Here is a 21,973-nt window from a genome sequence, read left to right on the forward strand (position 1 = left end):
ATTTAAATTTATATATATATATATGTATAAAGTCAATCTATAACCTACTTAAACTACAAGTTTTAATTAAGCTACAATAACTTAAACCTAAACATACCTTTGTACATGAAACAGCCATGTGCTTGGTAACCTTAAGCTTGTCACATCCAGAAAGTGCTCTGCTTATGACGTCTGCTTGGCGGGCATTTCACGTTGTGTGCGTCACCGTCGCATTTGCGCACACAATTTGAATTAATGTTTTTGGTCTGCCAAATTTATATAATAAAGAGAACGATAAAAATACTGTTATTAACTGGTTAATTTGGAATTTCTGTTTCTGTTCAGAATGATTAAAATTAATTTTGTTTTCGTTTTTGTTCCTGTTCAATGTCATTTGTTTTCGCTTTTCGTTTTCGTTCCTTGAACCGGTTCAGAGCCCTGGTTTGAACCTTCTGTAATAGTTGCATATGAGTCCCTCAGTTGTCCTTGATGTGAAATGATGGATCGCAAAATCATACCGTCATTGTTGGAAAGAGTTCGAATACACAAACATGCTGGAAAACCAAAGAATTTGTGCGCCCTAAAATATTTTTCTGAAAAACAGCAGCCGGTTTAACTGTTCAGGACAAACAAGGGACTCATGAGCATGAGCAACTATCACTAAACACAGCTGTGCTTCATTAGACAGCATTATGAATCAAGGAGATGTAAACTGAAATAATTTTTTCTTGTGGACTATATGTAAACATTGTTTGTGTGAAACATCTTATTCAGGTCAGTACTAAATAAACAGTAACATGCATTTTGCAGATTCTGAAAGGGTAATGACCTCAACTGTGTGTTTATTTATTTATTTCAGAAATGAGTCTGCTAAACTAGTAGTTGGTTTAGTACATTCTCATTGAACAAACTCTAAACTCTGCATAAAAAAACACTTTTTTATAATTGATTAATATTTTTACAATCATACACAGTAAAAAAATGTTGTTTTAACTTAAAATAAGTGTTCGTGCTGCCTTAAAATATTACGTTTTGTGAACTTAAATTGTGAAGTTGTCTTAACTAAAAATGAAGTTGACAGGACTTTATAAAACAAGTGCAATAAACTTTTGTGAAGTCCACTAAACTCTACTAAACTAGTAGTTGGTTGTTTAGTACTTTCTCTTTGAACAAACTCTAAACACTGCAACTGGATTTATTTTACTTCATGTGTATGTCTCTATTGTAAAGCACTTTTTAACGCAAATAAAGCTTTACTTACAGTGTGCTGACTAGTCTTAACAAATTATAAACTGATAAATACAAATGATCTTACATGAGTGAATTCAGCCTCAGGAAGTAATAATCAGCGATACAAATCTTTGACTTTGTATAATGTTATTGCCTTCAGACTGAATCATGAAGTAACTCATCAAACGTGCACGCTCACCTGTAGGAAACCATGAAGGCGTAAAGAGACTATATCCCTCAAGGCTACAGAAAACTGATTACTAGGCCAACATCAAATCTTCTTTTCTCACTTTTCTGCACTGACTAGTAGACATCAAAGCTTTTAAAGTGAGCTAAAAATGCTATGAGCTGAAAGACATGTCTCAAAATCCTAAATTGCTGACACGACTCTCTATTGCCTGATATTTGCGTCATATAAAGCCTGCTTGGCTGATTAAAAATTGGCTGATTTATTGTTAAATAACAAGTACAATTCCGCTGCCTAGTCATTGTAATGCCATGGTCGAGCAGGAAGTAAGGCATGGCTTTGGAAGGGCACTATGTTTAAAATACCAGCCGCGCTAATTAACTCTGAATAAACTGCTATCATAGAGAAGTGTGTTTGTTTTTTCTGTGTATGTTTAGAAGAAAAAGATATTTAAGGAATACTCTGATAGTCACGCTTTCTTGTTGTGTAGCGTAAGTGTGAGAGGAAGAGCAGTCTGTGACAGGATGAGGGGAAGGATGTAGCTTTCAGCTCAGGGTTGAAGGAAAGCAGGCGAGTTTGTGCCGTGACTCACAGACCACTGAAAGATAAGAGACTAAACTTCCCTCTCTGTGCTGAATGAGGGATGCCATTATACACAAAACAGCTCTTCTGTTATTAGAATGTTATCATATTTTTGCTTTTCCCCAAATACTGTACTGTTGTATGGGTTCTGTATTGGATGAATTTATATTATCGATCATTTTATTTAATTTTTTTCCATTTTTCTGAAATTCAAGAATTTTCTTGCTTTAAATTTTCTGGATTCCTTTTAATTTGGATTTTTTAATTAAATAATTAATAATCAATTCAATTTAAAAAAACTAACAATTTAATAATTTATTTTTAATATTTTACAATCATAGGACTAAATGTTTTAATGTTATCAGAAGTTTTGTGTTCTCTGTTTAAAGTTCTTTTTACTTTTCATTTATTCATTCAATATATTCCAAATTCCGTGACATACCATGCTACACTGTGAATTCCATTTTTATGACTGGATTCCGAGACACTGTCCTCATTTTCCACATCACTGAAATCATAGGGCCCTAAATATGCTCATTTTCCACTCTGTCGGTGCTATACTGAACATCTCCCATTAAATGAAAGATATGTGACTGTAGTAAACAAGACTGATCATCACTCACATGAACACAGAGCCTTGTTTCACATCCCTGACTAATTGCTGCAAGGCACCATGCTTAGACATGGAGCGCTATTGAAATTTGAGTGATGCGTCCCCTCCAGCTCTATCATGAGGCATCATAAGTCTCTTTTTCTGTCTCGCGCTACCCCTTCAAACAAACATTTGTTCATTCTTTCAATATAAATGGATGTTTCGGACTCTAAATTCTTTAGATTTAAGCACTTGCATATCTCACTGTACAACAGTTTAACACCAAAAATGACAACAACAAAAAAAAAATAATAATTTTTGCGATTAACATTTAAGATTATAAAAGAAATTGGGATGAGTTACTGAACTTGGACTGGATTGAACTTGGATTTTTTGTTTATTTTTTGTGTTATATTTAGTTTTGTCCTGGCTTGTTTTGGGTTTGATTTGTTTTTGGTTTTGGTTTTAATTCTTCTTCTTTTTTATGTCTTGTTTTTTGTTATCTGTTTTGGTTTCATTTAGTTTTTTTGTCTTGTTTCATTATGTTTTTTGTTTTGTATTGTATTGTTTTTTTGGCTTGTTTTGGATTTTTGTTTTGTTATATTTTGTTTGGTCTTGGGTTCATTTTGTTTTGTTTTCTTATGTTTTGTCTTGTATTGTTTTGAGTTATTTTTCTTGTTTTGAACTATCTTTTTTTTGTCTTGTTTCATTTTTTGTTATGGTGTATTTTTATTTTATTTAGTTTTGTCTTGGGTTCATTTTGTTTAGTTTTGTCTAGTTTTTGTTTTGGGTTCGATTGTTTGGTTTTTTGTTTGTCTTGTTTTGGGTTCATTCAGGGTTTTTTTGTCTTGTTTTTTTTAGTTTTTTTGTCTTTGTTTTTTGTTTTGTTGTATTTTGATTTGTCTTGTTTTGGGTTCCACCTATTGTTTTTTTGTTTGTCTTGTCTTGTTTCCTTTTTGTTTTATTTTGTTTAGTCTTGTTTTGTTTTTTTGTATTGTTTTGGGTTTTTTTCTTTTTAGTTTAGTTTTGTCTTGTTTTTTGTTTGTTATATTTTGCTTTGTCTTGGGTTTATTTTGTCTTGTTTATTGTTTTGTCTTTTTTGTCTTGTTTCGTCATGTTTTTTGTTTTGTTGTATTTTGTTTTGTTTTGGGTTTGTTTGTTTTTTGTTTTGTCTTTTTTGAGTACATTTAGTTTTGCCTTGTTTTGTCTTTTAGGTTTTTTTGTCTTGTTTGTTTTTCTTGTTTTGGGTTCGTTTGTTTTTCCTTTTTGTTTTGTTATTTTTTGTTTTGTCTTTTCTTGTTTATGGTTTGTTTGCTTTTTTATAGTTTTGTCTTGTTTTGGGTTTTGTTTTTAGTTTTGTCTTGTTTTTTGTTTTGTTATATTAAGTTTTGTCTTGGGTTCATTTTGTTTTGTCTTTTTTGTCTTGTTTTGCCATGTTTTTTTTGTTTTGTTGTATTTTGGGCTTGTTAGGTTTTTTGTCTCTTTGTTGTTTTTTTGTTGTTGTTTTGTTTTGTCTCGTCTTGTTTTGTCTTGGTTTTTTGTTTTGTTTTGTTTTTTAATACGCCACCTGAAAGCTGTTACATGTAGTTGATAACTTAATGTGATATGAATGACGTGAATTAACGTAACTTGTTTCATTGTAATTCTGTAGTCTTTGTTTTATTAAAAACTGCAGTTAAAGGCCCTGATTTACAGTTTACCATGGTTAAGGGTGTTTTGGGCAGAGTCTGCTTTGTGTCATGCTTAACAACAAATCATCTTTTCCATGGTAAATTCACTGTAACATTCACTGTACATGTTACATATTGCGTCTGATGTTTGAGATTCAACACACTTACTGTGAGAAGTAGTGTTGTGTTTTAGAGTCCAGCAGCATTACACTTCATCAAGGTTTGTAAGTAGACTTGCTGCTGTTTCCTGTTTTTGGCCAGTTTTACAGATGACTAATCTGGATGCACAGATGCATTTGCGTGCCAAGAGCGTTGCATAAATACTTAATGCTGGCTGATGTCAGATGTGTGAAGGTTTAACTCTGTACAGAGGGTTTAATTGCATCCAGAGTTTGCCGTTATGCTGAGAGCTTTGGTGGGGGGTTATATAATTATGTAGCAGACACAGATGCCAGGGTTTCTGCAGTGCAGACGTCTGGGTTGTGTCCCAACTCTAATGGTCCCAAAGACCCTCTCCGTGTTGCTGGCAGATTTCAGAATATCTGGAGAGAAACACAGGTGCTGTGCTCTATCACGTGTAGGGTTTGTTTTGTCAGCATTTGCTCTGGAATACATTTCAACATTTATCTAAGTCTATATTTTAGTCTATATTTTGTTTGTAAATTAGTCTTTTGACTCTGTCAGTGTCTATTTTGTACACAAAACATAGTTAAGCAACAATTTCTTATTTGCAATTGACCGAGATCTTTTAGTGCTGTTTTCAGTTAATGCCTGAATAAAACTTTCCTCAACATTATTTGTTGCACTCCTTTCATCCAATAATCGCAACAACATTGTGCTCCTTTTGACATGAAACAAATTTGACAGAATTAAAAAGCTGAGAGTTCAAACAATAAATGTCTTTAAATGTCCTTTAATGTGGAGCGACAGATCACTGTGGCATGCGAACCAGGCTTGTAAATGTTAATGTAACATTACATTCACTTCGGAAAAGACGCATTGTCTTTTTAGTCAAATCGAAAAAATGTAGGTAACACTGTACTTAAAGTCTTTGTATATAATGCATTATAAATGTATCTTTAATTTTTTAATGCATTAATTATGACTTGTAATGCACCGTAGAATGCATTGTATGATCTCATGAATATTTATAACCAGAGTTATAAACACAAATATAATACTTGCTAATGCTTATTCATTAAACCTACATAATGCATTAAAACTAATGGAATACAAACCTTCAAATATTATAATACATCTTTGTTAAAATTGTTTATGAGCAGTTAAAATGCATTACACTGTATATTATCAAAACCTCTATAAGGCATTATACATGAAGAATTTAAGTAGGCTTTTAGGAGTTACCAAAATATCTTTCGAAAGGCGAATTTTGCTAAATACACTACCAGTCAAAAGTTTTTGAACAGTGAGATTTTTAATGTTTTTAGAGTCTCTTCTGCTCACCAAGCCTGTTTCTGGCTGCTTTTGATTGAGTTATGGTTGATGTGCCCAACCCTGTTCCTGGAGATCTGCCTTCCTGCAGACTTTAGTTCCAGCCCTGCTCCAACACTGCTTTCTTTAATTATCAAGTGCTACCTAAGAGAGTAATTATCTGGTTCGGGTGTGTTTGATCAGGGTTGGAGCTGAACTTTGTAGGATGGTAGATCTCCAGGAACAGAGTTAGGCACCCCTGGCCTAACTGGATGGTGAAATTGTGATGAAGCGATGGGTTTGATGGAACCACAAGCGGTTCTGTCTTGGCAAGGTTGAGTTGAAGATGATGGTCCTTCATCCAGCAAGAAATGTCTGTTAGACAAACTGACATCAAAGGGTATTTCAATGCAATGTGTTTATATTTCAATATTGAACTGGAGTAGAAAAATAATTATATAAATATAGCTGTAAGCAGCGATCACGGGCCCAAGCCATGGTGGTGCCACCAGCCCGGGGGCATCAGGAAAATGGTGCACAGCGTATTTTTACTAGTTATAATGTTGACCTAGTGCAGTGATATCCTGTGGATCATTATTTTCTTTATTTGTCTATTTTATTCTTTAACAGTATGATGGGTTGGGCTGTGTTGTTGAATCAATGAGACTCAGTGTGACCCTGAACAGGCCCGGTCAAATCAGCGCCAGACTGAATTATTATTGACCATAGAGCACAGCATTAGCCGAGCTGCCACTCCCATTACAACAACTGAATGCATCTCACAGATAATCTAAAGACACTCAGGAGGATTGACTTCATTTAGGCCACTCAAAACACTCTCACACTCTGTAGCGCAGCCGCTCACGGCTTCCTTTTGTGCCTTTGCACTGTAATCCAGGAAAAATGTCCTATTTCTGGAGTGAGCCAAGCGGTGAGTCACTTAGCTGTACAGGACATGAGTCTGAAACCAAAAGAGGAAATGGGGAAAATGAGTGCTGTTGTAATTTTTTGGATAGACTGTACAGCATAAAGGTGATGACAGAGTGCCAAAACACTTGGAGGGCAACCAAATACAATACTGTCCTAATGATATGATGACAGGCTCATACCTACCCAGAGTGATTTATAAAGTGGAATAAAACATCACACACCGATATGCAATTTTTTGTATATTTTTCAGAGCATTACATGACCCTCCCACTGACATTTTGTGGATCGCTTTAAATGGTTCTTCACAGTGATGCCGTAGAAGAACCATTTTTGTTTTCACAAATAACCATTCAGTTAAAGGTTCTTTAAAGAAGCATCTCTTTCTTACCTTTTTTAAAATCTAAAGAACCTTCTTTTGCCACAAAGAACTTTTGTGAAACAGGTTCCTCAGATGTAAAAGGTTCTTTATGGAACCATTTACACAAAAAGGTTTTTCTATGGCATCGTAAAGCACCTATTTTGTTTTGGGTTTGTTGGGTTTTTTGTTTTGTCGTTTGAGTTTATTTTGTTATGTTTTGCCTTGTTTTTTTCTTTTTGTTTTTTTGTCGTTTCTTGTTTTTTTGTTGTATTAATGTTTTTTTTGTTTTGGGTTTGTTAGTTTTTCCTTTTTGTCTTGTTTTGTGTTTTTCCTTTTTGTTTTGTCTTGGGTTCATTTACACAAAAAGGTTTTTCTATGGCATCGTAAAGCACCTATTTTGTTTTGGGTTTGTTTGGTTTTTTGTTTTGTCGTTTGAGTTTATTTTGTTTTGTTTTGCCTTGTTTTTTTTTTTTTTTTTTTTTTTGTCGTTTCTTGTTTTTTTTTGTATTAACGTTTTTTTTTGGGGGGGGGGTTCCTTTTTGTTTTGTTATATTTTGTTTGGTTTTGTCTTGTTTTGTGTTTTGTTTTTAGTTTTGTATTGTTTTTTGTTTTGTCTTGGGTTCATTTTGTTTTGTCTGCTTTTTATTTTTGTTTTGTCTTTTTTGTCTTGTTTTGTTGTTGTTTTTTGGCTTTTTTTGTTATATTTTGTTTTGTTTATTTTAGTTTGTTGTTTTTGTTTTTTTGTTTGTTTGTTTGGTTTGTTTTATTTTTTTGTTTAGTTTTTATAATATGCCACCTGAATACACGTCAGCTTCCTAAAAGTTAATCGCTGTGGATTGCTTTAAAAGGTTCTTCACAGTGATGCACAGAAGAACCATTTTTGGTTTCACAAAGAATCATTCAGTCAAAGATTCTTTAAATAACCATCTCTTTCTTACCTTTTTATATATAGTCTAAAGAACCTTCTTTTGCCACAAAGAACCTTTTGTGAGACAAAGGTTCCTCAGATGTTAAAGGTTCTTTATGGAACCATACACAAAAAGGTTCTTCTATGGCATCGTGAGGCACCTTTATTTTTTAAGAGTGCAGGAAACAAATTTGTGTGTACATGTCTCCAATGCTGCAATGAGCACAAGTAGTTGTTGATGTTACAACAGATTTATTCGCACCTTTTCACATAATTCCTTTCTTTAGTCAAAGGTATTTTGAGTGCAATCCAAGCAAAACACTTACTGTAAGTTACTTAAGTACTTTGAGTGAATCATATGACATTTCAAAACATGAAGCTTTCCTAGAGGCTCTTAAATGCTCACTGTGAGATCTTTATCTTAAAGCAACAGTGTTGTTATTGTTAACTGAAACTGTTTAAAAAACAAGTTATTTGAAATAAAGCCAAAATAAAATGTGATTTAAATATTAGATGAGAAATGTCATAAGTATTATTAAAAAAAAAGCCGGCTTGGCAGAAGTTCAAGGAACTAAAATAAAACTGAAGCTGAAAACTACTACTAAACTGAAATAAAAAAAAATGTAAAAATAAAAGATGATTAAAAATTTGGAACAAAACAACTATAATGGTAAAAAAAAAAAAGTGTGGTTGTTTTTGTAGTCACAGTCATGGCTTAGCAGTGATGTACAGAGACACATGTAGCTGACGTGTCTTTGGTCATCAGTGATTTTGGAGGAGTATTGGGTGAGGCTGGCATTGACCTCAGTGAAATCACAAAGTACTCAGACGCGATGACGGTGTCCAGTGGTGTTAGTCAGACTAAACCCACTCCACCGGCGGGGATTTACAATGTCCAAAACAGCCACAAAACACGTTTCTAAGTAACATTTCTTTAGTCACTTTTAGTCACTGAAAGTGAAGTGACCCTGTAACACAACCCAAGCTGATTTTTGCAATACTCTCAAATTCAATTTTAGTGACACAGTCACAGTCACCACCAAGCTGTAACTCAGAGGAGTGTGTGTACGCAAAATTAATGGTCAAAATAAATAAAAATACACTGCCAGTCAAAAGTTTTTGAACAGTAAGATTTTTAATGTTTTTTTTTTTTTAAATAAGTCTCTTCTGTTCACCAAGTCTGCATTTATTTGATCCAAAGTACAGCAAAAACAGTAAAATGTTGAAATGTATTCTAAATCTTTAATAAAAAAAGAACAGCATTTATTTAAAATATAGAAATATTTTGTAAGAAATATTACAAAAAAAGAAAAATCTAAAAAAATAATCTATTGTTTAAAAGTTTGTGATCAGTAATTTTTTCATTCTTTTCTTGAAAGAAATACTTTAATTCACTAAGGATGTGTTGAGGCTTTTATTGTTAGAAAAGATTTCTATTTTGAATAAATGCTGTTTAACTTTTTAGCCATCAAAAATGGAATAAATTATATTTTAAAATATATTAAAATAGAAAAACATTTAAACTCTAATAATATTCCACAATATTACAGTTTTTTTCTGTATTTTTGATTAAGTAAATGCAGCCTTGATGAGCATAATCTTTCTGATCCCAAACGTTTAAACAGCATTATATATACGTACATACATACATACACCGTTTTTAATCAAAATTACAGTAAAAACAGTGGTGTTTTGAAATTTTATAAGTGTAATATTTTAAAATGTTATGTACTTTATAAATTTTAAATCAGTAAATTATTCTAAATTATATAAAATAAGAAAATAATACAAATAAATAAATGAGAGCTGTGAACATATATGAATGTTAAAATTAATAAAATAACATTTCAGGGAATACATCAAGTAAATATTAAAGGTCAAAAGGGTTCAGTTGACAAAAAAAAAAAAAAAAAATTGGGTAATACTTGATCTGTAGAAATAAACTTACTAACAGATGTGGTACATTACGCTCAAGTCTGTTTAAGAGACGTACCTGAGACACTGCGGGCACATTGCAAGCACTATGTTGCTTACATGTGGAGAGGATTATGGTCTTATCACACTGACACTGTTTTGAGAGTATTTCCCCTGTGATGGCTCTCTGGCCAAGAGATAATATTTACCTGATGCGCTCCATTAGAATCTGTGGCGTGTGATCAGAGCCGGGTTGTTGTGTGTTTGTGTGAGTGACAGAATCCTCTAATGCGTTCAGTTCTCAGCCCCTGAGATCAATTCACACAAGCTCTTACACTGAACGCCCTCTGTGGAACTCATCCAAAATATGTTTGCTAAACGTTCCCCTGTGTCTTATGCCGGGAAAAGCCACAAACTTCCCGTTCCTGCTTTTGATGTCATTTTACTCTCAGTTCAATATGTGTCAGAGCGGATTTCGGTAATTGTGATGAATTCAGCTTCTCAGTCTTTCATTCACTCCCCCAACTTCTCCTATGAGATCAAGACCTTTAACTCAAGACAAAAGCCTTTTGTGTTGTTGTTTCATCTGTGGAGGATTTGCCGTTGCTGGTAAGCTGCAATGCATGATGGGGTAGCATACGCCATTCTCTTTTTTAGCAGGCCTTTCGCAATATACACAGTCACCTTAATGCGATTATTTGAGCTGATATTATGCGCTTTTAAATTCCAATAGCTTATTATCATCCAAATAAAGGAATATTAAGGCTAATTCCGCAAATGCCAAACAGTGTGAAGTGGTTTGACATCTTATTACAACCAAAGTGGATCAAAACGTAAAAAACAAATATAAAAAAACTAAATATTTTTTCCGACATATAGCACCGTTGTGCTTTGGGTGTCCCGAGTTCAAGTCCTGGCCTGTGGACCTTTCCTGATCCAGTCCCCCCTCTTTGTCCCACTTCACTTCCTGTTTCCATTACTGTCCTGTCCCAATAAAGGCAAAAATGCCTAAAATAAATATATATAAAAAAAAAAAAAATTATTACTAAATTTAAAGGGATAGTTCACCCAAAAATGAAAATTGGATGTTTATCTGCTTACCCCCAGGGCATCCAAGATGTAGGTGACTTTGTTTCAAACAAATAAACATATTTATCAAGCGGATAAACATCAAATTCTGTGGGATATAGCCTGTTAGAATGTAGTTACATGCCCCTAAAATTCAAGATGCACTAACAGTCAACGGTTTTTGAACAGTAAGATTTTTTATGTTTTTAAAGAAGTCTGTTCTGCTCACCAAACCTGCATTTATTCAAAGTACAGCAAAAACAGTAAAACTTTTGAAATATAGTACAGTAGTCAACATTTGAAGTTGATCAAAAAAAGTTTGTCAAAGTTGTCCTAAGACAAGTACGGCCATTGTTTTGGTTTTAGGATACACTACAAATGCTGACTACTATATTTTTACTATTTAAAATAACTGTTTTCTAGATATAATATAATATAAACACATAAATATAATGTATTCCTGTGATTTCAAAGCTGAATTTTTAGCATTGTTACTCCAGTCACATGGTCCTTCAGAAATCATTCTAATATTCTGATTTGCTGCTCTTATTATTATTGTGTTGAAAACAGCTGAGTAGAATTTTTTTTCAGGTTTCTTTGATGAATAGAAAGTTCAGAAGAACAGCGTTTATCTGAAATAGAAATCTTTTGTAACATTTATAAATGTCTTTATCATCACTTTTGATCAATTTAAAGCATCCTTGCTAAATAAAAGTATTAATTTCGATCATTTATTTTCCAAAAAACTGACTCCAAGAGTTTGAATGGTGTAGTGTATAATGTTACAAAAGCTTATTATTTCAGATAAATGCTGATCTTTGGATCTTTCTATTCATCAAAGAATCCTGAAAAAAATGTACTCAACTGTTTTAAATGTTGATAATTGATAAATGTTTCTTGAACAACAAATCAGAATATTACAATGATTTGTGGTGGATTATGTGACTGGAGTAATAATTCTGAAAATGTAGCTTTGATCACAGAAATAAATTACATTTTAAAATGTATTCAAATAGAAAGCAGTTCTTTTAAATAGTAAAAATATTCCGCAATATTAATGCTTTTGCTGTATTTTGGATCAAATAAATGCAGGCTTGGTGAGCAGAAGAGAATTCTTTTTAAAAAAACATAAAAAATCTTACTGTTTAAAAATGTTTTTTTTTTTTTTTAAATAATGATAATAAAATAAAATAATAATAATAATAATTAACCCAAAAAAAGCCCTGTATGGATTTTTCTAGAAGTTTAGCGATATCAAATCTGAATGATGTCCCCTCCATGTTGTTGAGTGAATCGATTGAGTCAGGGATTCAGTGACCCATGCATAAAGAGTCATTTGCTTTGTTTTTGAATAAATCAGTTGTTTGAATGAATCAGTTGAATTAATGAGTCTCAGTTTCATATTTAGTTACTTAAAAATCATATTGTAGTATTCAGTAAAATAATGCTATGATATTCATAGGTTTTAAATAAGCACTAACAGCTTATTTAAAACCTATGAATATCATAGCATTATTTTATGCAGTGTAAATGCATTCATGCCACCTCACACTGTGTAAATATCTCTTCAGATGCAGCTTCTGAAAACAATGTTATGACTGCATTGTAACCTTAAAAGTTTGTCATATATGTTTAATCAAAAAAAAAAAAAGTTTCTAAACTAGAGATGCACCGATTGATCGGCTAGTGATCGGAATCGGCCGATTTTCGCATGATCGGCCCGGATCGGTGACCGGCCGGTCAATTTCTCCTCTTGCCGATTCCTAGCCGATCCTTTTATTGCCAGCGGCGCATGCAATTACGTCACAGCCACGCGCGCACTCACATTCACGTGTAAACATGTCTTTGGTGTGAGTGAAGATGACACAAAGATCGCAGTTTGTAACATTTATAAGGCCAAAATACAACGTGAGGGAACAACCACGAACCACGCGCTTGTTTAGCTTGGCTGGACATGTGGTAGATCGCACCCCCGCTCTGCATATTTTGCATGTCTCTCATAGTTAATACACCTGATTCAGATAACCTGCTCGTTAGAAGTAAGCTCCGTGAATGAACGGTGTTCCGATTGACATGGTCCCTACCCAGTGTTCATTGCTCCCTACTCCCTGAGCAGGGGAAAACCATTGACGTTTACTACACTTTCATTCATTCACATATTTGCGCTGCGCCTCCGCATACAGCGTCTGCACACACTAATAGTTCAAAGCGAGCATATATGTTCCATTTGCAGGTAATTAAAGCGTGCGCGACGTGAATTTTATTTGTATTCATTTACAGATGCATTTATGTTACACTTCTCTAGTAAATATCATCTGTGTGTGAAGACGCTGTATGCGGTGGCGTAGCGCAAATATGTGAATGAATGTTTCGAAGTGTAGTAACGTTACCGCTGGATTAACTGGTGACAAGGCAGAAATGCTTCTCTTTATCATGGAAAATTTGCCATTAATGCTCAAGTAATAGCATTTAGTACTAGAATTGTTATTTCTATCTGTTTGAAGACACAGTGCACGTTTTGTTATTAAAGTTATTGTTGTGAGATGATCCTGTAATTAATGTTTAAAAAAAAATCCATCTAAAATTCATTGAAGGAAAGTAGATTTTTGTATGCCTGCTTTGTTACTTATATTTTATTTCTAATGTTTTCAAGGCTCAGAGCACTTTATTTTGTTAAAGTTATTTTAATATGAGAAGATGCTGTAATGTTTATACTTTTCTTTTATTATAAAATAAAAAAAAATACATTGAGGAAAATATTTTTGTTAGTGAAACTATACTATGTTAGTTACAGGAACTAATTTTATACCTTTTTCGAAGGCACAAAGCACTTTATTTTGTTGTTAAAGTTATTTTGTTGTAAGAAGATCCTATAATGTTTAAAAATGTATTTTATTAAAAAAAAATTTAATTAAAGAAAATATTTCTGTATAGGCCTATGCTTTCATTACAGTTCTTTAAAAAAATTAAATCGGAATCGGCAAGTCACACTTACTGAAAAATCGGAATCGGCCAAGAAAATTACAATCGGTGCATCTCTATTCTAAACCAATTTCCTGTGATGTCTATTTAATCTATTGTCCTGTAACACTATAATGACTTGGTGTTTGTCTGTAATTTCTGAGCTCAAAAATGATGGGTGATTTATTAAATGGCACAACATGGAATTAATTACATTTGAAAATTTTAGTTGCTTGACAGCCCTGAAAATAAATTAATAAATACCTTCAACAAAGGTATTTTTAACAAATCATTTTCTAAACGCAGTCATGCCAACAGTGCTTTTGGAAAACGCACCCCTGTACATGATATGTGAATCTCAGCAGATTTTAATGGCAGCTGTTTCCTGCAGTAACAGGAATGTTGAGTATCAAGAAGTTTGGCAGTCCATCCTGACCATTTTCCCCACGTCTGTTTAAAGTTTTTTGGCTTCAGCAGGCTTGTGATAGCCGTGAAGTATCGTTGTGTCTTTGACTGCACAGGATGAGTTGAGGTGACACTTTAACGGCTGATTTTTGTCCTCGTCTGACCTGTTTTCCTGAAGCGTCCAGGCCTCTTCCATTTAGTGTGTGGCGCGGATGATGAATTTCAGAAGTAGCGTTCGTTAATATGTCAGAGGAGTAGCTGTGCAACATCCACTTGATGTTTTGGCGAGTGCTGTTCATCGTGAAGGGCTAAATAGACTTTTCCAACACGGGTTCCAGAGGCCATTTGTAAAGTTATCTCTGTGTTTGACATAACCTTTTCTAGACATTCAAGACATTACTTAACATAGCTGGCTAGATGCGTCACGATGGCTGCGAGCACACATGGACCGTTACAGTAGCTCATGGCTGTCAGCTGTACGGCAGTGGTGCCGCCCTACCCAGAATTCCATTCGTCTGTGGCGGAACGGCTTGTCCTTGGTTCCCCCGAGAGCCGTAAAACCCACTCTGAAAGTCTGACTCATAACAGGGCGGTGTGTGTCTGGCGCACTTGGCTGTGAGATTGACCTCTGGAGCGGCCGTGGGTGCCGGGCCCGAGCGCTGTCCCTCCAGACGGACCTCGGCAGCTCGTTTCACTGAGGAATTTGTTTACTTGTGGTGGAGCTACAAATAACGAGAGCATTTATGTACAACTGAATAACTTCCTGCTCTCCAGGCAGGCGTGTAACAAAAACAGGCCGAAAGGAGATGTAGTGGACACTTGCAACAGATTTCGTGTGGTCTTACGAAACATTTATTTTTATTTTTTTTCTTGTTGCAGTCCACTTGCAATGTAAAAGTGTCTTGCATCACACTCTTTGTAATTATTTTTCATAACAATTTTTGGTCCTCTCACTGACCCTTACAATTAAACGGTCTGCATTTAAGACTTTTACAGCATGTGAATGCACTGTTATGGCCAACCTCTTAACATTTACAGTTGTGGGTTTTGTTGGGCTTGTCAAACATGTTTTTTCTGCCTGGTTTTTCTGTAATAGCATCTTGTAAAGCCTGCATTGCATATTTGTAAATGCTTTTTAAGGGGGTTTTAATTTAAAAAAATTACTGCAATCTAAAGAATTATGCTGTAGGCCTGTTATTTAAATGGTAAAGCATGTGTATGCCATTTTTATAATTTTATTATTATAATAATATCAATTTTTTTTCAGTGGCAGCCATAATGTCAAAATAGGTTTCAGTTGAAAATTAGTTGAAACTTAAAATAACATAACATACATAAAATAACAGTTTTCTATTTTAATAAACTTCCAAATATAATGAATGTCTTTGATTAAAGCTGAATTTACATCAGCCATTACTCCAGTCTTCAGTGTTAGTGTTCAGAAATTATTCTAATATGCTGATTTATTGTCAATGTTGAAAACAGTTGTGCCTGTGTTACTTTTTTCAGGATTCTTTGATGAATAAATCGTTAAAAAGAACAGCATTTATTCAAAATAGAAATCTTTTTTTAACAATTTAAGTCTGTACTGTCAATTTAATACACCTTTGCTGAATAAAAGTATTTCTAAAAGTAATTTCTTTCAAAGAAAGAGAGAAAGACTAAATGGACTGACCCCAAACTTTAAATGTTAGTGGATATTGTTAGAAAAGATTTCTATTTTTAATAATTGCTGTTCTTTTTAACATTTTATTCATCAAATAATCCTGAAAAAAAGTTTCATAGGTTCCAAAAAAGTATTAAGCAGCACAACTGTTTCCAACATTAATAATACATCAGCATATTAGAATGATTTCTGTGACACTGAAGAACTGAGTAATAGCTGATGAAAATTAAGCTTTGCATAACAGGAATAAATTCTATTTTAAAGTATATTCAAATAGAAAACAACTATTTTAAATTGCAATAATATTTCACAATATTAATGTTTTTTTCTGTATTTTTAATTATATAAACGCATATGAAACATTAAAAAATCTTACTGATCCCAAACTTTTTAACGGCAGCGTATATTGAATTTATTTATTTCATTTTTTCCCTTCAGTTTAAGTGTAAGTGCTTGTCCTTCATACATGTATGCCTCTCTTATGCAGTTTATTTTTCCTGTGTTCGCAGGCTTTTGGAAATGCTAAAACAGCCCACAATAACAACTCCAGTCGTTTTGGGAAGTTCATCCAGGTGAACTATCAGGAAAGTGGCACTGTTAGAGGGTAAGAGATGCTGTGTCCCTATCTGCAGTGCTGTAGAGATGTTTGAACCCCTTTCTAATTTGGTGTTTGTTCTCATCCAGGGCATATGTAGAGAAATACCTGCTGGAGAAGTCGCGGCTTGTCTATCAGGAACACAATGAAAGGTAAAAGATCTTGTGTGATTTGTTGATGCTGTTGTAGGGCCCTATGAAATCTGTTTTATTTTTTCCCAAATTTCGTTATTTATTTATTTATTTTTTTTCAAATTCAGTTTTGTTACTTTCCAAATTCAATTTTTTTGTAGCCTTTGTTTTAATGGCTAAATTAAAAAAATATTCATTAACAAGCATGTCTAATTGAAATCATGAAATCAAATCATCATTATTATACTGGGCTAGACACCAGTTTATTTAAACACGCGAGAGAAGAAGCTTGTGAGGAAATAAAGAAGTAGTGAACATGTGGGAATAATTTCTCCACAGTGTTCAGTGTTGTCAGAGTAATTGTTCAGTTTATGTGTGAATCTCAGCTTCATCTACTGCCTGCCATTACTTGTCCTACTGGTTTCATGGCATGAGGGTTTATAAAGGAAACAGACCATAATTTCCTTGTTTTTGGGAGTTTGGTATGTTCACAGCAGTCATACTTCAGTATCGAGGACATGCTTTATCAAGCTGAAACCAGCTTCATATAATGCAAAACATGATAAACTGACAAACAGTAAAGGCATCTCTTTGTCTTTCTCAGATTTTGACCTTACCAGCTGGGTCAATGACATGACAGTTTTTTTTAATACTATAAAATACACTAAAACTGCTTGAATGCACTTCTTATTTGATGAACATTTTAAAAATATTTTAAGCAGTAATATTGTGAAATATTTTAGTATTTAAAATAACTGCTTTCTGTTTGAATATGTTTTAAAGTGTAATTTATTCCTGTGATCAAAGCTAAACTTTCAGCATCATTACTTCAGTCTTCAAGTGTCACATGATCCTTCAGAAATCCTTCTAATATGCTGTTTTGCTGTTTAAGAAACATTATTATTATTATTGTCAATATTTACACCATACCATTCAAAAGCTTGGAGTCAGTATATTTTTTAATAAATTAAATTAATTCCTTCATTTATCAAGAATGCTTTAAAGTGATGATAAAGACATTTATAATGTTACAAAATATTTCTCTTTTAGATAAATGCTGTTCTTCTGAATTTTCTATTCATCAAAGAAACCTGAAAAAATCTACTCTGCTGTTTTCAGCATAATAATATGAAATGTTTTTTGAAATGCAAATTAGAATATTAGAATGATTTCTGAAGGATCATGTGACACTGAAGACTCGAGTAATGATGCTAAAAATTCAGCTTTGAAATCACAGGATTAAATTACATTTTAAAATATATTCAAATAGAAAGCAGTTATTTTAAATTGTAAAAAATATTTCTAAATTTTATTGTTTTTGCCTGTTATTTTTTTTACTGTCCAAAAATTTGACTGGTAGTTTAATCGAATCTGCTCCCATCTAGACCAAACTGTAACCATCTATGTATTTATAGACACATATTTTCATTCTACACCTGATGTTACATTGTTTCTTTTCCTCCCAGGAATTACCATGTGTTTTACTACCTGCTGGCAGGAGCGAGTGAAGAGGAGAGGACCTTGTTCCACCTCAAAAAGCCTGAAGAATACCATTACCTCAATCAGGTACGACCTGATACTGCTGCATGCGCCGTACTCACCATCAGTGACCCTATTTACTACTGGTATTAACATTCATCTCAGATGATCCGGTCACAAGTGGTCAGCCGAGACACATGGCCATTCACATCTGGCATTAACATGCTTCTCCTGTGACCACTTGCGATCGAATTTCATTGAGGGAAGGGTCTCTGATTTTATGACCACTTACATCACTTACTATGTCAGTGTGTCACTGCATGTTGATGTCAGGCTTACGGAAGATGTTCCGTGAAGTCTTGTGCACATTCATGTGTGGGCCTTCTTAAATTTCCCAATTGTCTGAATGTTTTCTTATCAAGCCTAGCTGAAAAAATTTAAAAAACTTTTTTTGCCTAGAAAGATTGCAACAATAGACTGTTATTTTGTTGTCCATTTTCCTGGGTGCATCAAGACACATGCATTTATGTGCAAATGATATATGCAAAGGACAATTTTGGAAGTGAATGGTAACCAGGGGTGCATATATTTAAAAAGGCACTGTAATAGAATAATTAAAAAAAAGTCAGTGATTTAAATTATTCTTTAACTATTGTATTGCTTCCTTAGTGTGAGTAAATAATGTTTTTTATGGATTAATTACAGATTTTGTTTAGGGATCAATATATTGATTTTAATTTTTATATATATTTTTAAATACAGTTAAAGTCAAAAGTTTACATACACCTTGCAGAATCTGCTAAATGTTATTATTTTGCTGAAATAAGAGGGATTATATAAAATGCATGTTATTTACATGTTTATTTAATACTAACCTGAATTAGATATTTTACATAAAACACGTTTACATATAGTCCATGCGAGAAAATAATACGTTTATATTTGTAAAAGTTTACATACACTTGATTTTTAATACTGTGTTGTTACCTGAATGGTCCACAGCTTTTTTTTGTTGTTGTTGTTTGTTTGTTTAGTGATAGTTGTTCATGGGTCTTTGTTTGTCCTGAACAGTTAAACTCCCCGCTGTTCTTCAGAAAAAATCCTTCAGTGCCTTTTTGACGGATAATGATAATAATCGTCTTACTATTGTCAAAGGCATCAGCAACAGGTGACATCTCTGACTATCGTCGATACACGATACTATCGTCTATTGGCACAACCCTAGTACAGATATATATGTATATACACGTCTACAACAGCCAAAAATCTGATACAAAAAACAAATATACATACATTCAGAAAAGAGAGAAAAAAGAGAAAAAAATAAAAATACAAAAATAAAAAAAGCATTCAAATCAATGATAGGGCATTATTTAAAGGCATCAACATAATCAAAGAAAGGGCGCCACACTTTAAAGAACTGTTTTCCTGATCCTTTTAATGAATACCTAATCTTTTCGAGGTTGAGACAAGACATAATTTCTTTAACCCATTGAGTGTGTGTAGGTGGGAGAGGATCCTTCCACTTGAGTAGAATGGCTCTACGTGCTAACAAAGAATTTTACACCTTGATACTGACAGCCGTAACTCCTCAGGAGCAACTCCAAACAGTGCTACAAGGGGTTCTGGCTTTAATCTGTACTTAAGAAGCACAGAGAGGGTGTTAAATATTGATCACCAGAAATGCTCTAATTTAGGACATGTCCAGAACATGTGAATTAAAGTACCCTCAGCACACTGACATCTGTTGCACAAGGAGCTAGTACCAGGAAACATTTGGGCTAACTTCACTTTGGATATATGAGCTCTGTGTACTACTTTAAACTGAATGAGAGAATGGCGAGCACACATAGATGATGAGTGGACCTGCTTAAGAACACACTTCCATGTGTCATCTGAGAGTGGTCATCACTGGAAAATCTGCTAAGAATGACCTAACATAGTCTCTAACTTGCAGTACTCTAAAGAAATCAGATATAGTAAGACCAAAATGTGACACTAACTGTTCAAAGGAAGCAAATAAACGGTCAATAAATAAATCTTTGAAGCATTTTATTCCCTTGTCAGACCAGCTCCTAAATGACCCATCCTGCATTGAAGGCAAGAAAAAGTGATTACGTGCAACAGGGCTAAGAAGAGAAGGATCTTTAAAACCAAATGATTTCCTAAATTGAGTCCAAATCCTCAGCGAGTGTTTTACCACTGGGCAGTCGGCAAAAGTATAAGAAACTAGCTGCAATTTGGCTGCAAGAAGTGCTGGAAGGGAAATTTGCTTATGTGCATGCATTTCCATGTCCACCCAGGATGGTTTGTTAGGTAGAAGGTGATAATGCCACCAATACAGTGTATTTCGTATGTTAGCTGCCCAGTAATAAAACATAAAATTAGGTAGGGACATACCACCATCGCGTCTAGACCTCTGAAGGTATACTTTACGCAAACCAGGGTGTTTACCATTCCAAATAAAAGAAGAGAGAACAGAGTCCAAAGATTTAAAAAATGATAGAGGAATAAACAGAGGTAAACACTGAAGCACCACCATCTTTATGGAGTTAATGCACCCAATGAGAGAAATCTTTAAAGGGGACCATTTGGAAAAATCTTTCTTGATTTGTTCAAGAAGAATACCAAAATTATGTTTAAAAAGATGATTATGTTGGTGAGTGATACAGATACCAAGATAAGTGTATTTATTTTTGACTATCTTCAGTGGTATGTTGGAGTACTCTAACTGCATGTCTACTTTACTAATTGGAAAACATTCACTTTTATGCAGATTGAGTTTATAGCCAGAGAGCTGACCAAAATTCTCAAGTAAGGAAAGAGCTGCAGGTAAAGAAGTCTGTGGGCTAGAAATAAAAAGCAATAAATCATCTGCAATATAGAGTGACTTTATGCACGGCCTCACCACGTGTAATTCCAGTAATCTGTTGACATTCGCGTAAAGCAATTGCTAAAGGCTCAATAGCAAGGGCAAATAATAATGGGCTTAACAGACAACTCTGTCGAGTTCCACGATGTAATTTAAACAGTTGAGAAGACAGGCCATTGGTCAAAACTACAGCGGTGGGAGCACTATAAAGTAATTTAATCCAAGAAAGATAGGCCGGACCGAACCCAAATTTTCCCAAAACTAAAAAAAGGCATTCCCACCCTACCCTATCAAACGCCTTCTCAGCATCCAAAGAGACAACACATTCTGGGACAGACTGATGCTGAGAATATACCACATTAAGTAAACGGCGAATGTTAAAAAAAGACTGACGATTCTTTATAAATCCTGTTTGATCAGGTGAAATGATGGTGGGGAGAACACCTTCAAGTCTTGAGGCAAGCACCTTAGCTAAAGTTTTTACGTCACAATTAAGCAGGGAAATAGGCCTACTGTATATGAAGCACAATCCAAAGGGTCCTTATCCTTTTTAAGCAATAAAGAGATACATGCTTAAAGGACTCTGGAAAAAAAGTGGTCAGAAATGGAGCAAGCTGTGCAGAGAATTTTTTATAAAAATCTGACGGAAAACCGTTGGGTCCTGGGGATTTCCCAGATTGTAAGGAAACAATGGCAGCTATCACCTCCTCCTCTGAGATTGGCTTTTCTAAAAGGTTACGGGCATCAGAAGATAATATGGGGACATTTAATTGATCAAGAAATTGTTTAGGATCCTCCTGTAAAAAGGGGTCAGCGGTGTACAAAGTGGAGTAAAAATCTCTAAATTTTTCATTAAGAATACTTTGATCAGTTGTGATCTCCCCATTATCTAGACGAAGACCGCTTATAATTTGTTTTGCCTGGAACCCACGCAACTGATTAGCCAATAATTTGCCAGATTTCTCCCCCCTTTCATAAAAAACACTCCTGGTTCTTCTCAAAAGGCCCTCTATCTC

The 21,973-nt window shown here is 34.1% G+C and overlaps 1 protein-coding gene across 1 annotated transcript in view; it reads left to right on the top strand.

Annotated features, from left to right (window-relative positions):
* Positions 1-21,973, top strand: part of myo9aa (myosin IXAa) — a 119,783-nt gene that overhangs the window by 35,112 nt on the left and 62,698 nt on the right. Inside the window, exons 2-4 of the mRNA XM_073836549.1 lie at positions 16,390-16,484; positions 16,565-16,627; positions 18,073-18,172. Coding sequence (XP_073692650.1) covers positions 16,390-16,484; positions 16,565-16,627; positions 18,073-18,172 — 258 coding nt within the window. The remainder of the gene's footprint in view (positions 1-16,389; positions 16,485-16,564; positions 16,628-18,072; positions 18,173-21,973) is intronic.

Source organism: Garra rufa, chromosome 3 (genome assembly GCF_049309525.1).
Source record: "Garra rufa chromosome 3, GarRuf1.0, whole genome shotgun sequence".
Classification (NCBI taxonomy): Eukaryota; Metazoa; Chordata; class Actinopteri; order Cypriniformes; family Cyprinidae; genus Garra; species Garra rufa.